General features: G+C 38.5%; 1 protein-coding gene across 1 annotated transcript; it reads right to left on the bottom strand.

The window, feature by feature from the left end:
* Positions 1 to 323: 323 nt before the first annotated feature.
* LOC148157664 (BDNF/NT-3 growth factors receptor-like) lies at positions 324 to 23,446 on the bottom strand. Its single transcript, XM_088008455.1, has 6 exons — positions 23,244 to 23,446; positions 15,490 to 15,662; positions 15,141 to 15,296; positions 13,926 to 14,010; positions 3,896 to 4,054; positions 324 to 509 (listed from the first exon to the last, which is right to left on the bottom strand). Exons 1-6 carry the CDS (start codon positions 23,427 to 23,429, stop codon positions 324 to 326), a joined length of 945 nt encoding a protein of 314 aa, XP_087864581.1. The 5' UTR covers positions 23,430 to 23,446.
* Positions 23,447 to 24,215: the final 769 nt, after the last annotated feature.

The raw sequence follows: 24,215 nt of genomic DNA, 5'->3' as shown, positions 1-24,215 counted from the left end.
AGGACAAATCGGATTGCACACAGGTGAAGAAGTTGGCCGGTGGGAAAGAGGTGATGAAGGGAGGAGTTGAAGGAATATTTTTTGATTGCCATAAAGTGAGCTTCACATCCTGTACAGTTACACATTCTGCATACGCATACACACCTACACACACACACACACACACACCTGCATGAGCATCAAACACTTCAATCGGAAGTGTCCCAATGCCCACTTTGACTCACATACACATGCATGCAAACTTTAAATGCACATAAACATTTAAATATATCCCCACACACGGCTTGCACACACACACACACTGCGTTTCCTCCTCCTCTTGTTCAGCCCAGTATATCCAGATAAACAGGTGAGGCCTTGGCCAGATTAAGGAGCAGACCGTGGATTTCTTTAATGTTGAGTCTCATGTGTGGTTCTCTTTGCCAGCAGCCCAGCATCAGGTCATACACCTCTTTGGGGCAGGTTCTGGGACGCTGCAACACCCGACCTTGAGTTATGCACTCGATCACCTGCAGAGGAGGAACAAAAGAAGAACCAGAAGCAGAGAGGTTACCTTCAGCGCAAGATGGGTCATTCATTTTTAGTATTTAAAGTTTATACCTATACAAACTTAAGTTCTCATTCCCTTTTTGTCAGTTTTTAATATCTAAATACAAAACAATCTGCCAGCCTGTAAATATTTCCCCAAACCTGTCCAGACCTGTGAAAGGTTTAAATTAAAGGTTCAACTCTCTGAACACAGAAAACATCTCTTCCACTCTGAAGACAAACTTCACCAATTTCGGTAACACTTTATTTGAAGGGGGTTGAATAAGGCTGTCATGACACTTTCATTAACATGACATAACACATGTCATGTTCATGAATAAGCCTTCATGAATATTTATGACTGTTGTCATAAAGTGTCATTTGGTAAATTATGACACTTTTAATGCAAAGTTGACATTATTCAAAATGTCTTTGTTATGACAACTTGACATTAACCAAGAAATCATTACTGATATAAATGTGTTATAAAATAATTACTGATTGCACTTTAAAAATTAGGTATCTTTATGTTATTAAAGGTAAAGTTTAAACAGTAATGAAGAATTTACCGAATGACGCTTTATGACAACAGTCATAAATATTCATGAAGGCTTATTCATGTTCATGACAGGTGTTATGTCATGTTTATGAAAGTGTCATGACAGTCTTATTCAACCTCCTTCAAATAAAGTGTTACCCCAATTTCCATCTGTGCAAAGTTCAGTGAACAAGATAACTCTCTAAAGTTGACACCCTGTCACAGGCGCATATAGTAGAAAAATGTTATACTGAATACATAATTCACTAAACTCTTAGCATAATGCAGAGGAGTAGCCATCAAAATGCAAACGCTATTTCCCAAAAGCAAAGTCTGCGTTTCAAACATACATTTGCATGAACTTCATTGGCACCTAATTTACTGCTTCAGCAATAATTACTGAAATACACACCAGAGAGTTAAGTTGAATAAAATAATTGATTTCTGTAGCCAAGAGGAGACTAAAGTTCTCCTCAGCACAGAAACTTATTTTTTTGTTTGCCGTTTATAAATGATTGGCATTTTTGTTATTCTATGAAGTAACTAAGCTTGTTTTTATTTCCTGCAGCATTAAATGTGCTCTGTTCTTCTCATGCAGTGAATGTCACTTAATGGCTTTCATTAGACCACAAGAATAAGCTGCGTCTCGCAAATTGATATAAAAGATCTAATCTGTTTTAAAGTTATCATTTTGGTGAGCAATCAGCCGCAGAGTCCTCCCTCGTTCTGTGATTGGCATCAGATTAGATGAGGAGAAAAGTATTTGATACATAATTGAGGAGCAGAACTCTATCTGATATGTAAAAGATATCTGAGTGTCGGACTGAGGTCAGAGGTGTTGACCTTTAAAACTGCAGAGAGTTTCTGGTTCATCACAGTAAAAGGAGACTGCAGTCTGGGGTGAAGGTTAATTCTTGGATGTAACTGGAGTTGAGAGCACCATTGTCTTAACGTTAAGTTGCAATTTGGGTGAAGGCCCAAAAGTTCCAACACATATTATTTTTATTAAATCAAGTTTTAATCCAGAGGGATTCTCATTTTTGTTTTCAGTTCACCTGAAACAGTTCAGCTTTAGCTGCGTCTTACACCAAAGTCTCAGTTTTACTACCTTGAAACATAAAAATGTTGCACTGAGCAGAAGAAAGAAAGAATTTACAATCTTTCATAAAGTAAAAACTATATTAATAGAAAAAGAAACTAAAACAATGATGATAGCTGATTTAGTCAGCTGCAATCAATGAAAATCTGAAAATCCAGATTTGCAGTGAGAGTCCATATTTTGCTGAGATATGCTCACAAAATGACATGGTCAGGTGTTGTACGTGAAATAACTTCAGGTGATTCTGACATACTGGTAAAAATCTGGATTATGTTTCCTCCAACATAGCAAGACTTAATCTGACGGTTGTGGTGCAGAAATTTGTGAGAAAACATCAGGGATCCTCTTGAAAGTCTTATCAGTAGCATTTTGGCATTGCTAGAGAGATATCGTCAAAAACACATAGCGAGTAACAAGAGTGCAGATACATTATGACTTCACACTGAAAGAAGACCTTCGGTGGTCTTAATGTTTCATGGAGGAATCCCAAGGTGGGAGATTAATCTTACAAGGCTGCATTTATGGATAAGTTATGCAAACCAAAGTTGTATGGCAAATGTCTTAATACTTACAAGTATTTTCCATTTAATCAATTTTACCTGTGTAATCAGAGATCGTGGACTACAAAGTAGAGTTTAGATTTTTTTTGGGTCAAGCCAAAATTATAAGCCTAATGTTCAGCTTGAGCTCAGGCTTCTGTGGCGCATTTTTAAGACTGCAATAAATGCAGCACAGAGAAAAGTTAACGAGAATGCACAATATGATGTGGAGAAATTAATTAGACTAACATCAAGCACACATCACATAAAATTACTTTTTAAAACTATCACATCAAACTGATGTGCTTAAAAAGCAAATAAGTAAATAAAAGTTTAATTGAAACAATATGTCACATTTGAGTTTGTTAGTTGTGCTGATATAATTTAGTCTAGAAGCAGTATTACTTTTTATTTGATCCATACTTTAAAAAGACACACAAAAAAATTCTTATGTCATTTGATTACTACATTTCTTTGCCAGAGATTGATTACTAAGTGAAAGAAACTTTAGAAAATAAACCGTGCATGGACAACTTACAAGATGTTTTGATGTTTGTTTTAACTTGACTGCATTGTTTAGGATCGATTAGGAATGTCGGTGATTGATTTGTCTTTATGATTGACTTTGTAAACACCTTGAGATGATGTATGTGTTGAATTGGGGTTATATAGATAAGCTAAACTGATTTCAATGTTCAGTTGGATTATGCAACAGATTATGGTCAATGGAGAGGAAAGAGCAGAGCAACAAAGGAAGGTAATTCTGTCTAAAAACGCTTTTCTTTAGGTGTTACATGCCATAGTGACAGTTTGAAGAACTTCAAAGTGATGTGGCTTACATTTGTAAAACATAAAAGGAGACACAGGCTCACATATTCATGAAATCATACCTATGAGACACTTCACCACAAAACTAATAAAATATTTAGATGTACTTCTACAGAGGGGCTGTTTCATCACACCTTGTGGCTACAACATCTCGGTCGTCATCACTTATTAAGCTGATAGAGCCCCGCAAGAGAAATGTACATATCTTTTATCTATACCGACATTGTGTGGAACGTTCTGTTATCTTTAAAGGTTTCATGTCGGAGCGCATTTTATTCTCACTTTAGATATGTGTCTAAAAATGTGTTTAGAGCTTGATATGAAGGAGTCAAACAGACAGAAGCATGAGTGCCTTTTTCTTACCTCATTATTGGAGAGCTGGTACCAAGGCTGCTTCCCGTAGGTGAAGATCTCCCAGAGGACGACTCCTAGACTCCAAACATCGCTTTCTGTGGTGAACTTCCTGTACATGATGCTTTCAGGGGGCATCCAGCGGATTGGCAGCATGGTATGACCTCCGACCTTTAGAAAGCACAAATGCACACAAGGAAAACAAAGTCATTCGAAAATGCATTGAGCAGACGAGAATACGACTTATATAACTAATTTAATCTTAAATGTGTAAGCCATTTATATATCAGAGTTTTTTCATTGTTTTCAAAGCAAAAAGTAATTTTACAAAGAGTCTTTGGAGTCACGTCTTTGAGACAGATGTCATGTGGATGAATGCGTATTAAACCGCAGTGCATGACTACCTATTGTTGTAAACAGACAAAAGATGATTTCCTTTGCATAAAAGAGTCATTTTTAAAGAAAAATTGCTGTGTGGACAGTTTATTGGCAATATGGAACAGGATGGAGTGAGACTTGTATTCTCCAAAAAAAGAGAAAGAAAGTGGAGAAAGCAAGAGTGAATTGCGATAGCAAACAGGTGCAGAGAGTGGATCTCACCTCTCTGCTGGTAATACATGTTAGCGTGGGTTTATGAAACAACCTGAAACTTGACGTTCAAAAGGAAGAAGCCAAAGTTAATGGTTGAAGTCAAAATGCAAGTTAGCAGCCAGATCACAGTGGTGTTGGCGAAATTTTTCAGTCAAGTAAATATGCCGTTTTATGATGGTTTTGATGAGCGATGATTGTGTTTAATATAGCTGTCAGTCTCTCTGCAGTCTTCAATTAGCTGAACTAAGAACTTTTTTCTTTGCAGTGTCTGAGCTCAATAAATGACAGACTGTGTATCCGTATTTCGACCACCATTCCAGTCACCACTTGTGTATCTTCAACTCAAACTGAATTTAAGTTCGAACTTGAAATGTTGTTAGCGAGAAAACTACCAAGGATGGACATTAACGAGTTTGAGTGGCGTGAAAGAGGGTGCTCTTAGAATAATACCAGTAATGGAAAGCTACATTACTTCAACACATTAAACCCTATAAAAAGGACAAACAGATTATATGTAGAAAAAAATCACTGAAAGCGCTGCAAGCTTGCTTCTATAGGAGTGGCAGTACCCATCTGCCTAAAAGTAATAATGCTGGTCAGAACTGGAGCGGGAATTACACTGTCTGAATGCTGCAAGAATTTTGTTTTTATATTTTATCACAAATGTAAAAGACTAATGGCAAACGTAAAACTTACTTTAAAACGCACTGTGTATCAAATGTTTATATATCTTGAAAACTATTCTATTCTATTCTATTCTATTCTATTCTATTCTATTCTATTCTATTCTATGCCGTCATCCCAAAGCTTTTCACATGCATCACTGTCTTGGTAGACTCTCAAATCCAGCACATTTTTAAAGCAGAGCTACAAACAGTTTACTGCTGCCCGAGGCATTTCAGTGACTTACATTTGATAGCTTGGTGAAACAGATTGCATCACTCCTGTGACTGTAGCAAGCCAAACCAGCTGAGAACTCGCTGCTTTGTACCTCGTTTCTCCAAACAAAGGGAGTGTTCACACTTCAGTGTAATCTCCTCAGGAGGGGACAGACATTTAGCCAGTAATTATAATTAGTGGGTAAATGTGAAACATTATTTGCCAGTGATAAAATGTGGGAACCAGTATGTGGTCAGCAGTCAGCAGCTACGCACTGTAAATTGTTCCAGTGGATTTGCAGGCAGCTATTTAATTATGTGCTTTAAGTTGTACTCAGGAATAAGAAGATGCAACGGTTGATGAGGAGCAGAAATGACGGGCTCTCTGTGAGACAGCCGGTCATTTTATTATGCTCTAATCTGAACTCTGCCGGTCGAGTCTGTAACGTTGTCAAATTCATTAGCAGTTTTTATTGTTCATAAAGACTGACAGTTCATTTGCACTGAGACTTCACACACTGCTGTCAAAGGCTTGGGCTGGCTGAAGATCATTATTGTTTACTGCTCAGCTAAAGATAAAAGGTATGTCAACGGCTAAATTTTATGGATAAACTCACATGTTTCTATTTAATTGTTGAATTCATCTACAAAGAAACAATCACTTCCTCCATCTCTACATAACCATTTATGGATGGATGTCTGTGTTGCTGTATGATGTAAATAGAAACTGAAAAAAAAAAAAAAAAACATTCAAACACAGTCCTTCCATCAGATAGGCAAATGTTTTACATCCCTTTTAGAGCACTAAATGCACTTTTCTTCTATCTGAATCCAAGTCATGTAACCAGGAGGAAGTCAAACATGTTTCAACGCCTGATGTTTGACAGAGATACCCCAAAGCGCAACAAGCTATCTCGCGACACAAACACATTATTCGCTCTGCTGATTGTGATCTGCATGACTGAGAGTTAATCTGCCCTGAGTTTCAGCAGATTTAAGCAGGGCTGGATCACACAGGATTCATGTCGGCTTGTTCAACACGATTCAGAGGGAAAGGGCAAGAATGGTGAAAGAAACAGACGGGAAATAAGAACAAGATAGAGAGGTCTTAAATATTTTCAAATGGTTTAGCAGCTCAACTAAAGCTTCACCCCAAACTGGAGAACTGAAATGCAGCAGTCTTTTTAAAAAAGCTATCATCAAAGGTACATTGGGGTTGGCTTCGGTATAAAAAATGTTAATTTGTGGAAACAGAATGCACACAATCAAAGTTTTTAGAATAATCATTAAACATGTATCTAGAACGTTTAGTTCTGTCTTATTAATAATTCAGTCAAATGGTCTTGAAAAAGATAAAACTAGATTTTTTTTTTAAATTACATGATTCATTCTTATCTGATATTACCCACATATCCAAATTGATAAATACTGTATCCCATATTTAAACTTTCTGAGAGAGTATCAACATTTCTTTTGTTTAAAACAGGCATCGCTATGTATATATCACTGGTGTCACTGTTTGCAACACTTTAGATGGAAAGTTACAAGAAAAGTTTCCTCTGGTACAAGAAAAACATGCTATGTGAGTTTCATCCAGAGGACAAGAGGATTTTGAGGAGCGTCACGTTCTGTCAGGTCTGTGAATAATGTCCAAGCTGCTGTTTTGAATAGTTCATGTCTACTGGGATCAAAGTTGTGGAATTTAGTGGAGTCATGTTTATTTATTTCCACATTTAGGGATCAAAGAACCATCTTGAAGTAAAATATCGATCCTCTATAGGGGTAAAGTATAATTTTTCAACAAGTCTAGAAAATGTGATAGCCAAATCACACAGGATTCAGTAAGGAGATTCCTCAGCAACCATTTATTATGACATCATTTTTTCCATAAACAACTAAGATGAGTTTAGTAAAGGCATTTTCAGTCTTTTTCCAACTTCTGCAATGAAATTTCTGCAATTATACTGACTCATACTAATTAGCCAATAAAGCAGCAGTGACTAAATATGTTCGCTGCAGCTATTTTTGAAATTCTTTTGTAGGAAAGCTAAGTATCTTTGACCTTTTTCTCCCTCTCAGTGCTGTGTGGTAATGTTCTCCCTGACTGAACCTCTCCTCTTCTTTCAGTCTTTCCTCCAAACATGAATCTACCAACAGAACCGTGCTTCACTGCCCTGCGCAGATAGCACAGTACATTTTCTGAAGTTTATGCCTGTTATTAATGGTCTGTCACTCTTCTATTTTAGTGAGTGGGTTATTTAATGCAGTCATAAAATGTGTGTAGTCACATAGATAGCCATCAGGCTCAGTTTTACATGGGAGGAAACATATCTTCCGGCACCTTGGCAGTTTCTACACTTCATAACCCGGCCTGGCTCTTTCTGACGGTGATGCTTTACGGTCTCCTCCGTATTTGTTTGTTTATATAATAAATAGCTCAGATTATTTGAGTCCTTCACATAAAGCATTTTCTTTCTTCAAATGTGAGCTGAATGCATTTTCTGTGACTAAGATGGTCGTCCGACTCAATTTTCAATTAATAACTTCACGGCTAAAAGGACACACAGTCCCTTTTCAGTTCACCCAGACTTTTGCAACATCAAAGTGAAGGCACTAATATTATTTTCACAGTTAACATGAAGTAAGAAAGAAGATCTTGCTTCAAATTCAACTTAAATTTAGAATTACGGACAAAATAAAGGCATTTGAAGTTCTATACATTCTGCAGTTTCTCTTCAGGTTTACAGTTAGCCACTAGTGTTTTTGTTTTGTTTATCATGGCTGATCATTTCCTCTGATGGTTTGAAATAATATTGAACTGCTGAGCCGCAGTTTTTTTTTCATGCTTGTTTAAATGTGGTTCAGATATGTAACCCACACGGACCTGAAACTCCAAACCGATGATCAGAATTAAAGAAGCTTTGCATTTAAGAAGCAAAGGATCAATTGTCTCCTCAGGATATTCCTTGCATAGACAACAAAAAGAGAAGTGATGGACAGTCTTCTGTGAAAAGCTACAAAATGGTAGAATTAAAAAAAAAGAAAACAACATTGAAAAAAGGGAAACCACAGATTAATAGATTTCGTCCATTGGGAGACGAAGGACATCAAATACTGAGCAAACTGTGGTTGCAGCGATGCAGTCTGAAGACCAAGTGTTTGCAAGGACGTCTCCCTGCACGTGAGCTGCTTTGTTGTTGATCTCGGCCTCCTCCCCTCCTTTGTTTTCAGTTCCCTTCTTCGCTCTCACCTTCCTTCAGCCCACCTGCCATTCCCTCCAACACACTGTTTCATAAATATTCAGCAGCTCAGCCAGACCTCTGGCCAGAGTTCCAGGAAACCCCAAAAAAGGTAGAAAAAACCCAGATCAAGCATGTGATTCTGGACTGCAACTTCCCTATGGCTACGGTACCCATGGTGACAGGGTGAAGTATTATGGGATGTGTTGTCATGGGGACCTGTGAAACTTACCCTCCTCACTGTTGTACAGGAAATTTAATCTTTTTCATCTTATTTTTTGCCATACAACTCAGTGATTCTTGAGAATAGGGACAAAATGGGTTTTAATTTTCCCCATTTTTTTGTATTATTTCTCAACCTTATGTATGCAAATATGACAAATAATGTTTTGGAAATGTAAAGATGATAATGTACAGGCTCCCATTTTTTTTTTTTTTTATTAAATTTTTAATCGACCTGACCCAGAACTTTGTCATCACCATCTGACAAAAATAAATACAAAATAATCTTTTAATGAACCTATTAGTGATGTTTTACTCATTTTTACAGACAAATGCTTCTCAAGAAACAAACAAACAAAAAAATATTTAAAACAAAAAAACAACAAAAAGTCCATCTGATGGAGTTGACAGTGCATGATGGTGTTGACAGAGAACTGAAGGTGGTGACGAACTAGTGAGTAAAAAGAAAAATTAGATACATGTGAAGTTTTGCAAGTTATGTAAAATACATTAAAATGAATTAATTGCACATTTAAGTGAGATGTGACACCAATTTCATTGAAATAGTCACAAAAACTCTGATGGAGTTGACAAAATACCAAACTACCTCAATTTATATGATGTTATTCTGAAGGAGGCCATATTGTAGCTCATCAGGTCCATGAAATCTTTACATTATACCAAAATTAAGCTTTTATTTCACAAAATTTCATCAAAGTTTTGTAAATTGTCAGTTATGGAGTTGACACATCATGGTTGTGAGAAACAACGTAGGAATAAAAAGAAGAAAAAACTAAAGAATAACTTAAGCTAACCGGAGCTAACTAGCCCTCCTAGCAAAGGAAGAGAAAAGACAACGTCATGGGGTCCTCAGAAGTTCTGGTGCCCCCCAATAATGTCTGATTTGTTTTACATTCTTTTAATTTCTGACGGTGTTGGCAAAAACTAAGGACAAATTTCAATGGAGTTGGAAAATATATAAAAAATATTATTTATATGACTACTTATACTGAATTGTCATAATATATAATTTTAGTATTTCTTTAATTGTTTTAAACTATTATAATGTATTGAGTTCTGCTCCTGGACAAGGGATTTTAAAGACACCAGTCACCTACTACAATGTTTAAAAAAAAAAAAAAAAAAAAAAAAATCAGCAAACACCAGGAAAATATACATTGTTGTGCTCACATGACCCAGGTTAGTTTAGTCAGATATTTGAAAAAAATATAATTTGTGTATATTTTATTCAAATTTTGTGCTTTATTCATAGGACCTGTTTTGTCCCTATTCTCAAGAATCACTGAAGTAATAAACTATAACTAGTATCTGCTGCGCAGGTGGAAGGGGTCATTTTCAATCGTTACCATTTCTTTCTATTTTAAGACGTTTACTTAAACAATGGGTGTCCAGTTCCAGTTCTCAGTTCTCAGGAGTCAATGTCTTGTTCTCTTTGGTATAAACCCACAACAAAGAGGAGAAGATTTTAAAACCTCAATGCTCTTCCATTCCACAAATTGCACTCCATTGTATTGGTTCATCATATATAAATTTGATAACATGTTTTGAAGTTTGTAGTCAAAAGGGGATAGATAATGAAGTTGTTCAAGTGGTATAAATACTAAGATTTTACAGAAAAGCAGTAGGCTCAGGCCAATAAAGGGGGCAGAAATGGATTTCTGGGTTGTTCCTTCCTTTAGGAATTTCAGATGTTTCATTATCAGGCGAAAATGTCACATTTTTAAGATTTTAAGAATTTTTTCTGCCTCTGAAATATGGCAACATTTTGCCTTTAAGAAATAACATCAGGCTTGAGGAAATTAAGAACTGTAATACTTATTAAAGGGGGAGTATTATGTAAAGTAATGTTATTCCCTCATCAAAATCATTCTTGGAGTGTTGCTTTGATCCTTTCGTGCCTGTCTGAGAAATGCCTGAAGCCCGCGTGGCAGCCATTTTGGGGTGCATAAATGCTTGCGCCCACAAAGCAGGGCCAATTTCCACAAATCTCCTCCCTGGTGCTAAAGTTTCCAGCTGAGATTCTGTCCCACTGAGCACTGGCCCTCCACAACATCCTCCACTGAGTTCCTTCAGACTAGCAGCAGCAACAATCAGCAAACCTCATGAAACTGTGTTTTCTGAGCCTATCACACAAATCACTTCTCAGTCCAACGCTCCTTAAATAACATAATGAAAGAACATTGTTGCAATGACATCCTGAAGGTCAAGTGTTGGAAAGAGCAGGAGCTTCTCAAAGAGACAAACAATTTCAAGGCGTTAAATTGGGAATAGAAAGTTCTTTTAAGTCATGAAATAGCACTATGGCACTTTAGAGACTCTGACTCCTTAGCATGAATGTTTGGTGTGAAGAGGTAAATCCCTGTAAATGTGTTTTAATGTCCACTTTAAGGAAACTAAAACTGTAAGGCAGGGGTCCCCAAACTTTTTCCTGCGAGGGCCACATAGCTGTTCCTTTCTCTGGTCGGGGGCCGGTCTTAGTTTTTGGAGAAAGAAACCTTAGAAAATTTTTGTGTGTGTGGGGTGGGGGAGGAGGGGGAGGGCTGCTCTGTCTTTGGAACTGTCGAGCGGGGGGGTGGGGGGGGCGACGACACATTCGCGCTTTTAGATAGATTTTTACCCAGAATGCAAATGGAAAAAACCGTGAGTGAAACGGTGACTGGGACTGACTAGTATATATTCCATTGAGGGAAAGTTAGTTTCACATCTGCTCAAGGCCCTGGTGGTTGAAGAAATATAAACCAGAAAATACAATATATGAAAAAAAAAACACTGAATGCTCTCTGGTATGAGGAGGCAGGCCGGATCCGGCATTGTTCAGGGGGCCGGACCAAATGACGTGGCGGGCCGGATCCGGCCCGCAGGCCGTAGCTTGGGGACCCCCACTGTAAGGTAAAGCACATCCACCATCAATGGCACATTGATCCACACTGAAACACTTAGAAACCCTGCAATATGGCTGAAGGTTTGATACGAGGCAGTGCCCGTCAGATTGATTGTGTAACAGGGGAGTCGGTGACGTCACTGCACCCCCTTCATTTCATCGGCTCTGCTTCTATTTCCACACACATGCATGCGTGCTGAGAGGTGGGGGGGCTGAGCTCCAATTCCTTTATGACTCATCTTTGCTCCCGTCTGACGCAAGAGCATGACTGGGTCCATACACACTACCTTCCCACACACACACACCTCCGTCTCTTCTAGGTGCTGAGATGCAGCCACCGTCCTGAAACTGCCCCTCTGCTGTGCTGTTGTTCTCCTCTGTATTTATTTTGTCGTTCTTTCTGTCTCTGACAGAGACCCTGTTGCGGTTTATGCTTTGTTTTGTCTCCTGTACGATGCCTCTTCTAGGCTGCTGAGCCTCTACACTCTTCCTCCTCCAAATATGTTCCTTTATCGCTCTATTACTGCCTTTTCTCTCCTTTTTTGTATTTGTTAATCTGTTTTCTCCCCTGTCTGACATCCCACTTTTTTCCTCCCTTTTTTTCCCCTCCTGCTGTTTTCTGTCCCATCTCGTTCCTCCTTTCATCTTTGTACTGCTGTCTCTATCCCTCCTCTCCTTCTCTCTTCCTCTACTACTGCCTCAGCATACTAAGCAGAAGTTCTCTGATTACTTTTCTTCCTGAGAAACGATGAATTCAACTCCAGAGCTCACCGCCGCTACCTTCACCCGCTACCCGTTGCCATGGATACAGCCTCAGCACTTGGCATTATTGAGGAAGGGGTGAAAGGAAGAGGGAGGAGGAGGAGGAGGTTGTTATGTGTTGTCACACAGAGACCGTTCTGAAGAAGCCCACTCAGAGATTTTTTTTTTTCCTGATGCGTTTAATTTTCTAAATGCAGAAATTAAAAATAAATAAATAACACACCCAAATGCTAGGTCACAATGCTCAACTAATTGTCTCCATTTTGACACTGCAGCTGTACTTTGTGTTCATGAATCAACGACATATTACAAAGCATAATTTATCTAGCTAATATACAGCCCCAGTATATTAGCTAGATAAATGTGCAGAGTTATTACTCTGGAACACAAAGCACACCGAGCGTTTCCTTTTTCTGGACTCTGTTCAACAAGAAGAAGAACAATACATCCATTGCATGTCATATAGATTATTATCTTTCAAAGTGTCACTGTTAATGTCATTATTTATTCCAAACAGAGATTTTTCTTGTCACCGAATGAGCACTCCTCCCTCTCCCGCCTCCTCGGAGTTATCTGTCACTGTCAGTCATGTCAGTATGTCACAGCGGATGGGGGAGACGGTTGGAAAATGGACAGCCACTATCGATCAGTCAATACAGTTTATTAGGCCTTGGCCCTTTGGGAAAGTGACAGATAGCTGTACAGCAGGAGAAAAAAAACCCCCACAGATTTACTCCTGACTCACTCATGTACCCCTGGGTTATCTTGACACTCAAAGTAAAGGCGGGGAACGACACAAATATGGTAACGTTGGGAGATAAATGTGCGCTAACGCTGCTCTGTTTGTGTGCAGGCACATTTGTTTTTGCCTCTGCTGTTTCTAGATATACACTCATTACAATAAAACTAATGGAAGCCCTTTGTGGGTGTTACATCCCGATGATCTTCCTCTGTAGCATAAAAATGTTCTTTGTCCAACTGTGTGTGCATGACAACATTTCTATTTCCTTTTTTTCTTAAAATGTCTTCACATGTATTGGAAAACTTGGTTACAAGCAAGAGATTTTCTTTCTCTGAAGCTCGCTTGGCTATGTGTTCTGAAGCTTGTGGTCAAGAGTGAAGATGGTAATTGTTTTATATGTTATTCTTTCTCATAGTTGAGAAAAAATAACATAATTACAGCTATGCATCACTATACAAGTAGGTAATTGAAAAGTAACATATCTGTTTAAAAATATAAGGTAAAATGTATCTATATTGTAGCAAAGTGGCAGACAAAACGCTTACAGTAACAAAAGTTAACTCTTTAGTTCATGCCCATGCTCAGGTGAGGGGTGGCGGAGACTGAGGCGGAGCAGGGGGGATGCAGAAGGAGACCCATGCAGCAGTAAACAGGGGAGGGGTCGGTTGAAAAAAGGGCCAGAAAAGATATCGACACATACACCTACCCTGTAGTAGTCCGTGCTGTAAACATCTCTGGACATGCCAAAGTCTCCAATCTTTACCAGCAGGTTCTCACCCACCAGACAGTTCCTGCAAAAAGGAATAACCAGATAATAAATACAAACACTGATATGTTACAGAGGGGGGCTGGCCATCAGAGGCTGAAGTCTTGTGTGTTTTGATGTTTTCCTGAATCAAACAGTTTAATTATCTCTCTTTACTGTCACCAAGTTTTACAGGAGTCTGCTGATGACTTATTCATTTGTTTTCAAGTGTTTTCAAGCAGGGGAAGATACAAAACATGCAGGACTTCAGCTCCTGAGGGTGGAATTGATCACCATTGTGTCATAATCTTCCATATATATATATATATATTTTTTTTTACTGTACATGGGTTTCCTCAAAAGGTGGGTAAACAGTTAACATGTAAAAATGCAAAAAAAAAAAAATTACTCCACCGGTTAAACTGTGAACAGGCTTCAAACAGGCTGTTCACACCATTCGGTGTCGCTAAAGTCAATTATCCTGCACAGATGGGGGAATCAAAATTCCTCCACAGAGATGAAAAACTGATGTAAGTTTGATGGCAAATTCTTGCTGCGTAGGGTAGAACAACCAGTTATTAGCTCTTGGGGGCAATTACCTTTTCACCACGGCACAGACTGATTTGGTTAACTTTTTTCAAAATGAAATCAAAATGTATTTGTCATTTTGTATCTACTTGGGTTCTTTTTTCATCTGATATTGAAATTTATTACATGTTCTACAAAAAAAAGCAGAAGTAGAACAAATCCAAAATAGGTGAAATGCTTTTCAGGGCTCAGTATTTGAAGGGTTCATTCAGTTATTTCCTATTGTGATGATGAATGAATCTATCAGACAGACACCACATTACACAGATCTTATGTACTGCACACTGTGTCCTGTAATTTCTTTGGTGGCTGCTCTTTTCTAAAATATTTCAGCTTTTTTTGGAAAATTGTAGTGATTGTTTAAGTCATGAAGACGAGTATTTCGATTTGATCTTTTTGGAATCTTATGAATGTTTTCTTGTCTTTTCCAACTAAATTTAGGAAAATAACACAATAAAGTAATTCATTTATGAGTGTTTACATTTAATTTCACAGATTTTTTTTCAATATTGCTTGTTGATAAAAAAAAAAGAAAAAAAAGAAGGAAACAAGTCGATCAAGCAGATAATAACGTAGTAAGTGACGCACCTGGTGGCCAAGTCGCGGTGCACAAAGTGCTGCGAAGCCAGGTAGACCATGCCAGATGCTATCTGTTGGGCAATATGGAGCATCTGAGACTGGGTCAGCTCCACGGGTCTGGTGGTCTGGCCTTCTGCCATCAGAACTGCATCTGGTCCGTGAGCCCTACAAGAGAACAGGTGACAAACGTTCAGATGTGCTTTGTACTTTAAGCCTCAAACAAAAGACGCAGAGCAATACTCAGCTTCTCTCGAGGAGAGTTTTTAAATGACAAACTGCTGCTGAACATTGTTTCCAATTGTCTGATTATGTGTGTCCACACTGGCAACACTACGTGCAATCAGGAAGCGAGACGTGCCTGAGGAACTTGTTCAGGTCTCCGTGCTTCATGTACTCAAACACCATGATGAGAGGGTCGCTCTCCACACAAACGCCGTAGAACGTGACGATGTGCTCATGCTGCAGGTTGGTCAGCAGCTCGGCCTCTCGATGGAAATCCTTCCTGGCGTTTTCACTGGCCTCTTTCAGCGTCTGCAAACACATACACATATGCACACATAAGTGGCATTTTTAGCCGAGCAACAAATAAAGAAACTCTGCGCTTTTTGCTTTCTACGCTGCTCATGATTAGCAATTTTTCATTCTGGGCTTTCAACATATTATGTTGGTTCTTTTTTCTCAGTGGAAGCAAACAGAGTGATCTCCCAAACAAACTGCGTTCCAGCTCAGAATACAAAGAGTTAAATTAATATTACATAGTCAAAGACAAGGTGGGGAGGTAAAAACAGCCTTTTTCTAAACTAATCTTAATCTCTTCAGTGAATCAGGAAATCTTTGAGGGAGGTTGAGTAACACAAGCATCTGTGACGGAGAAAGAAGAAATGAGAGAAATGTCAGTGTGTGAATAGGGCATGAAGAGTTGCAGGAAATTAAAGTGATACAGGCTCTGTATTAGTTTCCCATGCAAAAAATAAAGATATAGAAAAATTCTCTTGTCCTACATGAATAATAGATTGTCTTCCTACATCATATGACATGGATATACGTAAGTCGGTGCCTCTCTGTGTACCAAAACACAGAAAGAAACTCAGATTACACACACAGAACAAGAGGTCATGAAGTGAATGACCCATAACCCTTGGCTCAGAAAGCACAGATGGTAGAAAACCTGACTGCATGCAACTTCTGCAGCCAGCATTAAAGCAAAAGTGCATCAGGAAATGTTTTTCTGGTCATGTACATACCAGTCTGTAATAGGATACAGCATGAAGATTACATACACGACTATAAGAAGATAAGAAGATATGTGAAAAACCATCGTAAAGTCAAGTATTATTAAGAAGTGGAAGGGAAAAAGATGCTTGTTTTTTGTCATGAATATGTATTGTACTGCTTCGAAGCCATACTTTTAATGCAGTATACATTATCTCTACCTCATTTGCATGTTAGCAGACTGAATTTTTGTAAGTTGTTTGCTCTCATTCAGAAAATCACCTCTGCCTCAGATTTTAAAATGAATTTATCTCTGGGTTGTATGAATATGCTATGTTCATTGTACCTCTGCATGCATGTTTAGGTGTCATCTCAAGTCCTTTGCAGGCTCTAAAGTTCAGCATGCACTGCATGATGTTTTTAGTAATATTCAGCTCCAGCTCAAACTGTACAAACAACATCACGGGATTTAATAATTCACAGCTCACAAATCATGTTCTCACACCATACAACTCGATCCTTGGATGCAACCTGACTGCTCACAATGTATGCGCATTTATGGCACATTGAAGCCTTGAATCCAGAACTATGAGGAAGAAGAAAAGCGTGGAAGTGAGGAGCCACTTGCCTTAGAAGAAGACACGGTTCAACAAAAAGCAAAAAGTTTTCGTCCTTGCCAAATCTTGCCTTTCTGCGTCAAAAAACCGCAACCTAATTTCACTGCACTTGTCTGTAAACTTTTACTGCAGCTGTTTTATGCTAATGTTAGAAAGATGAGGAAACCTTAAATTAAATATGCAAACAGACATGCTTGGGGGAAAAATATTTTATGTGGCTTTGTAGAGATCTGAAGTTCATAAACTCAAATATTTAAATTTCTGTCTTTTGTACTGACTTGTGTACTTTCAAGCAATCAACATTCAATTATAATATTAATATATCGCATTGCTGGTTGTACTTAATTCTAGCACGCCATTTCAATGACTTTTGAGAGTTTCAGGTAAATTTGTGGTGCTGCTTCAGCAGTGCCACACCCTTACCAGAGGGTTTAATTTTGTGTGACTGTATTTCTGATTCGGAGCTGGACGCGAAGTGTTACAACCTTTTTACTACACGATGTCCAGCACACAATTAGAATGAAACTCGGCCAGATCTCAAAATTGTTGCACAACTAAGAAATCAGGTGAAAATGGATCAACGCTCGCACACTGTTACCTGGCCGCTTCCTTTCTACGCGATTCCGCTCCATTCCCATTTCTCTTTGCTGCTCCAGCTGGGGTTTTCCCTGTTGATCGGGATTTCTCAAGTATAATTTCAACCAGCCAATCAGTGAACAGTAGAAGTTGTAAACGATGACGTCGATTTTCTGCGTCGTTTTAGAATTGTAGTCTGCCCGTAGTTTGGCGGCAGCAGAGGTAGTGAACGAAGCCACTCAGTCCATTTTGGCCACGCTTCCGTATGTTGAATTAAGATTAACAGCCACTTTGTTTGGATTTCTCTCTTTGTGGTAGAGGACTGCTGTTTACAGTGCAGACAATTTTTGGTAAGCATCATAGTGTCGTTACATACACCACGGGCAAATGTTAGCGATTGGATCAAATTTTAAACCTCGACATAGTGCACGCCTACAGGAAGCAATTGTTTCTCAACAGTGCAGGAGTTAGATCCTCTGTACAAGTAAAGTGTAGAATAAGGGACTGGTTTTTACGAGGCCTCGGTGTATGCTCAAGTTGAAGGTTTTTCTCTATAAATTATCTGCATTTAGCTCCATCCATCTGTCCTAAAATCTCTGGCCAGCTTCCCTGTCGCTCAAGAAGAAAACTGTCCTCACAACACAAAGATGCCAACACAAAGTTCATGGTAGGGATGGTGCATTCAGGGTGATGTACATGTATAGATTTCAATCAGACGTAGCATTTTGTAAGTTTGATCTCAATTGTTGAGAGTAGCTTCTTTCCTACATGTGCTCTGTTTGTTTACTAGTTTCATTATTCAATTAATTGTTTCCTTTTAGTTTCACAATCATGTGCTGCGGTGTGGTGGTCTATTACATAAACTCCACTTAAAGTATAAGTCTGTTATTGTGACAACAAAACGGGCAAGAGTTCAAGATGAATGAATATTTTTTGCTAAGCACTAGATATAGGGAGTGCGATTTGGCTTCCTGCTTAATTCCAGGATGTTGAAACCGACAATTTCTCTCCAATTTTCAGCTTTGTAGTTTACACAGAATACTTCTTATGAGCATGGATTTACAGCTAGTCAAATAAGGAACACATTTAGTCTCAACAAAGATCCTGTTTACTGCTTGTCTGTGCTAAATCATTGAAGTGCATCGAATAACCTCTATAAAATAATCATGAATCACTGCACGGAGCTGGCCATAATAAAGCTGGATCCAGGGCCGCTTGCTGCCGCCGAGACTTCCCTGTGAGGCAGAAACGTCTACAAGCGGCCTATCACGCTCTCACTCACTGAACTCAAAGTTGATTTAATTCCCAGGCCAAAAAAGCCACAATATTACGCTGTTAGTCATCCAGTCTGAGCACATTCAGGTTCTTGGACAGATAAAAAAGCAATCAACAACCTCTAACTCAGAACTGTGGTGACTCATTTACATGTGAGAAAGAAACATTAATGGACGTGTTTGGTGTTTCTGATGGATGGGATACAGACAAGTAAGTGTGCTGCATTCGTATGGATGTGAATGTTTTACTGAGCATCGGTACTTCCTGCAGCATGATTTTGATTGATGACTCCTCGGTGTTTAATATACAGTAAGAGCAAAATAAAGTAGCTTCCATGTAATGGCTGACTGGGTGATTGATAAATGACTCCCAAACTGACACCATTAAACTTTCTTAGCGAGTGCATGTTTTAATATGGTAAACAATCAAGGACATGTTCTCGTGCTGCAGCGCAGACAGAGTGCACTGTACGGACAAAATAATTATGTGTAATTATATATTTAAATGGCAAGGCAGTGGCAGATTGTCAGCTTATAAACCGGTGCTCAGACAGCTCGTCTGCCATGGTGTTTGAATTTATGAAAGGCGGAATAAAAAAAACGAGTGAAAGGTGATTTGTAGATAGAGACAGCATGAGAGAAGAGCATTTATTATTTAGAGGACAAGCATAATATTAAACCAAAGTTGTAAACCATCCCATCTTACTTTAAACTTTGCTTTTCCCTCAGCAGTTCTCTAGGCTTTCTCTCAATATTTTAATATTTTATTCCAACTTTTAGCTTCTTTTTCTGCTATTTTGTTTGGCAGATTCTTTGCACATAAAATTTTGAATCATGGCAAGGATTTAAGAAGCAACAACATAACACTTGACGCAGAATCTGAAAGATTGATTGCTCTTCAAGATATTATACACCATTGATGTACTTGCTAAAATACGTCAACCAGATTGTGTTTTACTTATCAAAGATTCAACCAAAGAAGTGGAACAAGTGCTGTTGCTGTGTTTACAGTCAAAAAACCAGATTAATTTCACAAAATATCTAACATAGTTTTTGTAGTTTCTTAAACCTTCTGATGAGTTGTGTTGCTTGCTTATTTCACTTTTTGCTTGCCTCTTAGATAAATATTTTGTAATTTTGTAGACGTGAACTGAGTTAGATTTGCAATCTCAAATCAAAAACTGCATCAAGTTGCTGAAAGAAACAGACAGCAGCCTGAATTACAAATCATTAAGTGATGTTTGGAGGTTTTGCTTTACCATAACATCACATTGGACTTCATAAGAAATTTAGTAAAGTGTGTGTTAGATACTCACACAATATTGTTAAACTTTAAAAAAAATCTGTTTCTGGTGCCGAGAGTCCTGCTTCTCTCCCAAAACAATTAAAAAGATTGACATTTTGATTGTAATGGCGCTGTAGCAGAACAAAAAGCAGACTGACCACCTTCAAGTCGTGTTTCTGGGACTTTTGAGGATTAAACAAAAGCCACATCAACTACCAGAAAAAAAAATTATTCTATAATTTAATTAGGAAAACTGCGCAAGTTTTCTTTTGTTTTTATTCAAAAAGTCTGATTTTAATTGACACTCCTTTTTTTAATATAGAGCAATCAAACCTTAATGGCGATCAAATGATTCTTAGCTCAAAAATCTGTACTTTCCTTTACTAGTGAATGCAAAACAAAGTTGTTAAAAGTGGGAGTCAGACTCAGTGGACTATTTCCAAAACGATTAAAAGTGTTTTAAATGAAGTTAGTGGAGGAACAAAAACAAAAGGAAGTTGTAATTTTGCAGTTTGGAGGTCTGGGAGTGCTATTTAAGTTCACGCAGCGCATCAATAAGCTCCGGCCTTGGGGACGTTGTCGAATGGGCATAGAAGTGCATTCCTCTGAAGCCCACTTAATGCCCACCAATCTCTAAAAGCCGTGACCTTTCCGCTCAGAATGCATTAAAAGGCAGGCAGCAGGAAATGTAACTAGGAGAAGCAAGTCACGTCTTTTACACCAGCAAAAATGAACAAGAAGTAAATAAAATATTGTAACTTAACTTTTCACCTACGTCGTGTTTACAATCACATGACGATATTAGCATCAATGTCTCATCTAGATTTTTATCTATGGGCAAGAAATGAATTCAATTGCATCCAAACAAAAAGCAACCCTAATTTCAGTAATGTAACAAAATATATCAACAATACTTTTCTAGCGGAGCAAAAGTTCAGACATCCGACACAATAACAGGCACTGTTGCACTTTTTGGTTAAACGGACTTTACTGGCACCTTCTAGTCTCGTTCTGAGGAAAGTTCGCTCCACCCCTCACTTCACTTGTAAGCAGTTTGAGGAGTTTCTTTTATTTCCAGTCACCCCATTTCATCAAAACGACATCGAGATGAGGTCTTTGACTCACCACAGGACTCCTTTGTTTTAATGCTCAACCGGTTCTTGGTGAATTTAATGCTGCAGTATATTTTGGGTCATTGTCATGTGGCAGGCTCCAGTTCTGCTTCTGCTTTATTTTTATTTTATAGATGTGCCCAATGTCCTTCATCTACACTGTCAAAATCCTGCAGCAAAGCTTTTCCAGACCATGCCACTTCCAGCTCTATGCTTCACAGCTGGTTTGAGTTTATCTTGGTATTCTCTGTTCTGATTTAGACTAATCTGTCAAAAGAACATTATTCCAAAACTCTTGGTCTACACGCTCTCTTGTCTTGTTTTTTAAACAGCAAATGTTTCCCCTATGCCCAATTCCTGCATAGGAGTTTCACATTACCAGGAGCAAGATCCCCTGCAGGTCCTATGACTACTGTCTTTAATTTATTGGAGACTTCATTCAACTTCTTTCGGTCTGCTCACAGGGGGAAATTGTTTGGACAACCACACCTGGGCACGTAAGGCAGTTTTTGAAAATACTCTCCACTTCTTTTGTATAGAAAAATCGCCGATTTTAAATAATTTTGATCCTTTTTACACACCCATTCACTGCCATAGTTTCACTTCCAAATGCCTCAGAAAGGTAGGGTTTTTCTGTCGGAAAGCAAACTAAATATTTGAGGCTTGGAGTTGACAGACCTTCATCAAAAGGAAGCGTAAGGTTGCTCCAATAATGTGAACTTGATATGATACATATGTAGGAGGTTTTAGCAATTTTAGTCAGGTGAAAAATGAGGGAATCCTAATTAATTCCTCTCCAGAAATTGCCTGATTAATGTACTGTATTTTATTTCAAAAAGTGTTATTTTTTACTTTATTTTCGATAAACATTTCTTTTAATCTTCAGGATTATTACATTTCACATAAACACCCATGCGTACAAATAAACGTAGCTTTTCCAAGCCGTCAGCGGGAACTCCGGTTCTAGAGGTTTTTCAGGTGAAAATTTGGTAGAGCAAGCTGACTAAGCTGAAGCTAAGCTGGCAGGCAGCATCAGCAGGTGGTTTCAGGGATAAGCTGGAAGAAAACAGGAAGTCCAAGAAAAGAAAAGAAAAGATCCGTGGGTTTTCGTGAGGAGGATCTGAGCCAGGATGATGAGTCAGAAGAGGGAGAGAGGAAAAAAAAAGATACTGCAGGTGCAAGCAGGAGGTGCAGAGGAGAGGAAGCTAGTGGATGGGGGGAGGAAGGAAGAGGGTGGAAGGGTGGTCCTGTCACAGGTCATGTATTGTTAATGCAAAATTCTTCACCATTCAGATCCTGTTTCACTGCGGACCTGCACAGAGAGGAAGAACCGCCTTGATGGGGAGGCTGATGGGCAGATACATGTTACAGAAGGATGCTTCCTGGGATGCCACTCAGTTTCATCCTGGAAGTCAGCGGTTTTAGCTGTAATCCCACCTTACCTCTTACAGAGAAACCCTTGATAGGGACGACTTTGTCATGATAGCAGCGGAAATGGAGGTGAACATAGATTCTAAAAACGACACCAGTGCCATATGAAGGATTATATCTTGGAAGGATGTGTATCTTTTTCAGTAACATGAGATTATCTTCTGTAAATTGCTCAATGTTTTGAATATAATCCGAGTATCAGATATCACTTCTTAATATTGACCTGGCAGTAATTTCACCTTCAACTACACTCTCACTAACTAATTTAAAACCAAAAACATTTTTCAGACCAAATTTCTTTTAAAAACTCATCATGACTTGAATTTTCTTTTCCACTGACCAGTTTTTTTTTTTCTTTTTTTATCAGGACGCAGTATTCAGAGATGCAATATCTGCTTTCTAACAGATGATTACATATGTCAAGAAAATTAGAGAGCAGAATAAGAAACACTGATAAAGGAGATAAAGATTTAACCCAGAACAGGATCATTCCTGTGCTATTTCCTAACTTCCTATACAGAAGCAGAACTATTTGCTCATGTTTCTGCTTAAAAGGCATGCCGTGGAACTGTAAAACGCATGTAAGGAAGTAATTTCATGATTACCTTGACAGCAACGAGTATTTTCTCCTGGTCAGGTGAAAGGTTGTAGCACTCGGCCAGGAAAACTTTTCCAAAAGCTCCTTCTCCCAGTTCTCTCTTCAGCACGATGTTGTGTCGCTTAATGTGCTGGACAACTGGACAATATGAGACAGACAGGAGACAGGATGTAAAAAAAAAAAACATGAACATAAGGCAAGATTTGCTTATTGCTGAGGCATGTAGGTTTTTTAAAATCAGATTTTGTGATGTTTATGACTGAGAAGGAAAAATATTCAACAGTTTTACGTATTGAGAAATGTCAAAACCAGAAGTTTGCATATGAGCAACAAGTCCGTTTATTGTTTTGTTTATTGTTGCACAGTCGTGTTGAAGCCTACGCTGTTTCCACAAGGTAGGGAGCTAGAATTTATCCAAAACGTCCTAATATGTTGGAGCAATGAGAGTTCCTTCCACTGGAACTAATGGACCGAGCCTGACTGCTGAAAAACAGCCTCACACCATCAACTTTACTCTTGAAACGATGCATTCAGGCAAGTGCTGTTCTCCTATCAACCACCAAACCCATACTTATTAGTTAGATCACCAGACAGAGAGGTATGACTCATTATTTGACTGCCCTGGAGTCCAGTGGAGACATCCTTAGCAAAACAGCGTCTAATGCTTTGCACTGGACTTGGGGATTTAGGCAATGAATATTAATACAGGTACATCATCCTTAAGTTGATTGTTTATGTTTTGCCTTGTTTTTAGCAAAGAGCACTTTAAAAACTATATTGTAGGATGATTTAATCTTTGGTATCTTAGACTAAAAATAGGAAAGTATAAGTTGTTGCAGTTGCAGGGCAATGTCGCCCCATTTCTCTTGTTTTGGTTCTATGCCACACAAAGAGAAAAGATAAGAAATCCCTAGAGAGCAAAATTTGACCTTGTCTTTTTTATACTGCATTTTCTCTATGCATTAAACAGCAACGATAA

This window comes from Poecilia mexicana, unplaced genomic scaffold, assembly GCF_051168715.1.
Source record: "Poecilia mexicana isolate PSO_F unplaced genomic scaffold, ASM5116871v1 scaffold_9, whole genome shotgun sequence".
Classification (NCBI taxonomy): Eukaryota; Metazoa; Chordata; class Actinopteri; order Cyprinodontiformes; family Poeciliidae; genus Poecilia; species Poecilia mexicana.
The sequence above is the reverse complement of the archived record's forward strand: the minus strand, read 5'-3'. Positions and strand labels throughout refer to the sequence as shown.